We start from the raw sequence: 2,237 nt of genomic DNA, 5'->3' as shown, positions 1-2,237 counted from the left end.
CCACTGCAACTCTCTGCTACTTCAGCTCTAATCACAAACAAATCCTTATCAAAAGAAGGTCGTAAGTTTATGGTCATTACTCCCCAAAAAGAATATAAACAGAGTTTATAAGTCCCCATATGCGATATGGAATATGAGCAGGTGAAGAAATAACATGATTAAGCAGATAAGTGCCGTCTAAACACCTTCTCGGAAGGAAGAAGACTAATATATGATGTTGGTTCCCCTGTTCAAATCGAATTTAATCTTTATAGCTACAATTGAGATGATTACCATATGATATTAAGATCACAAAAACTCCAGATTTGGGTGTTGGTGAGATATCGATGGAGATATATTATGAAACTGTCCCACATGTCTAAATAAATAGATTTTAAGCTGTCGTATCAGAATGATGCTTAATTTCCACTTTGACTCATTCATGGAATAGCAATAATAAACATAACAAATATAGAGGAGTCCAAATTCACCAAACAGTAGGATTAAAATATATTTGACAGTGATGTAATTAATATATCTCAATCAGGAGGAGGAACAGTAAGAATAAATACAACGAATTTGTAGCAATTATTGTCCTTGCCCACTGGCAAACAGCATCTCTTGTCAACTTGAACCCAGTGGCGACTGTGTCTCTCATTGTTAATGGAAAGCTGCTGCCAATGATGGGAACGTTAAGACAGACTTGGTAGTCGAGTTTCAGCAGTCGATTGAGGGTACAATACTCATGCATCCTTGGAACTCTTCCCTGCAAATTTAGCCACAGTCATGGAATTTCTTTTGCAGATCAAGTGGGCAAAAGGAAGCTCAACTCAACAGGTTCCCAATAGGTGAGGGTTCTCCATGCCCCAACCAACTTGCTGCTATCTTTCCCTGCGACGATTCCATGAAAGCTGAGTCGTGTTGTATATGGACCGCAGCTTTAGGTAAAGATGACTCCTCTCTTGCTCTTATCATTCTCCTGATGTAAACAACTTCTCCAACAAGCCGCAGCTGCTCATTTCCTGCTGCCTTAAGGGTTCTTCATCATATTACAGAGCCCATGTTCCATGTCCATATATATGTATATATGGAATCAAATCTGGGAGAGTGATCATAGATGAGGTTCAACTGGCACACAAAGTCGTCAGCATTAGAGGGTGGCTACATGATTTTACAGTTTGGAATATGGATATAGAACCTGTTTTTGTTTGTTTCGGTTGCGTCAATCTGGAATATAACGTTGCTTGTCTCGCATAACGACAATATGTTCTTTCCATTCATCTACAGGGAACTACCACTGTCTGAGACATGAACGTCCAGTATTCTTCAGCATGAGTGGATCCCTTTAGGCAGGATCTACTATTCCTGGAGATCTATCTATCTATCTCATGCACGAACTTAAATATTCGCCATCTTTAAGTCTGGGCCTCGTTTGTCATTCTAGATATAAAGTAGGCTGCTCGTGTACTCCAATATTCTTCTCCTTCCTGTGTGTGCTAATGTTTCCTGTGGAGCCACCGCTCGTTCGATCCACAGGTTTAGCTCATTGGATCCAAGTAACATGGTGCTGCATGGTATCACCATCTGGATCGAATTATTAGGGAACCATCAATAATGATGAATGGCCAAGACACGAACTGTTAAGGTTAATATCTCACAACCCACTTGCATGCATCACTTGACGAGAAGACGAGATTGCTGATTTGTTTAACGCAGAACTCAGCCCTTTTGAATACAGAGAGTACGTGAAATGAAATCAGCTGTTTAAGGGTAGTGATCACAAGTATCGTAAGAAGACGAAAGTTCTGAGGGCATTCTCCAACTTCCCGACATACGCACGTCGTAAAGTTCTTTGGCGTCACTCTCCGGCTCCTTCATTTGGTCCTTTTGCAAATGCTATTCGCCAACTAGCCTCCAATAGCCCAGCACTACCCCACAACCCCCACTTCCTTACCGGTTTATAAGGAGCAGACATGGCAACTGCTACCCCATGCACTCAAGACTTCACTGACGGGTATTGGTCAAGAGTCCCTCGCCGCCATCACAGCAGCAGAGATGGCGTCCAGCTCAAAGAGCTCCTCCCGCAAGCTGGAGCAGCCGTGGACGGAAGAGGAGAACAAGCGGTTCGAGATAGCCATCGCACGCTACGACGACACCCCCGACCGCTGGCAGAATGTGGCCAGGGCCGTCGGCGGGAAGTCGGTGGAGGAAGTGAAGCGCCATTACGAAGAACTCGAGAACGACATCAAGCTCATTGA

At 43.4% G+C, this 2,237-nt stretch overlaps 1 protein-coding gene across 2 annotated transcripts in view; it reads left to right on the top strand.

Moving 5' to 3' along the window:
• Positions 1-1,985: 1,985 nt before the first annotated feature.
• Positions 1,986-2,237, top strand: part of LOC135612758 (protein RADIALIS-like 4) — a 1,056-nt gene continuing 804 nt past the window's right edge. For both annotated transcript variants that reach the window (XM_065109400.1, XM_065109396.1), the window contains exon 1: positions 1,986-2,237. This exon is cut by the window's right edge. In XM_065109400.1, the coding sequence (XP_064965472.1) occupies positions 2,035-2,237 (203 nt within the window). In that variant the 5' untranslated portion in view covers positions 1,986-2,034.

Source organism: Musa acuminata, chromosome BXJ1-2 (assembly GCF_036884655.1).
Source record: "Musa acuminata AAA Group cultivar baxijiao chromosome BXJ1-2, Cavendish_Baxijiao_AAA, whole genome shotgun sequence".
NCBI classification, from domain to species: domain Eukaryota; kingdom Viridiplantae; phylum Streptophyta; class Magnoliopsida; order Zingiberales; family Musaceae; genus Musa; species Musa acuminata.
Note: the sequence above shows the minus strand (reverse complement) of the source record. Positions and strands in the feature narration are given on the sequence as shown.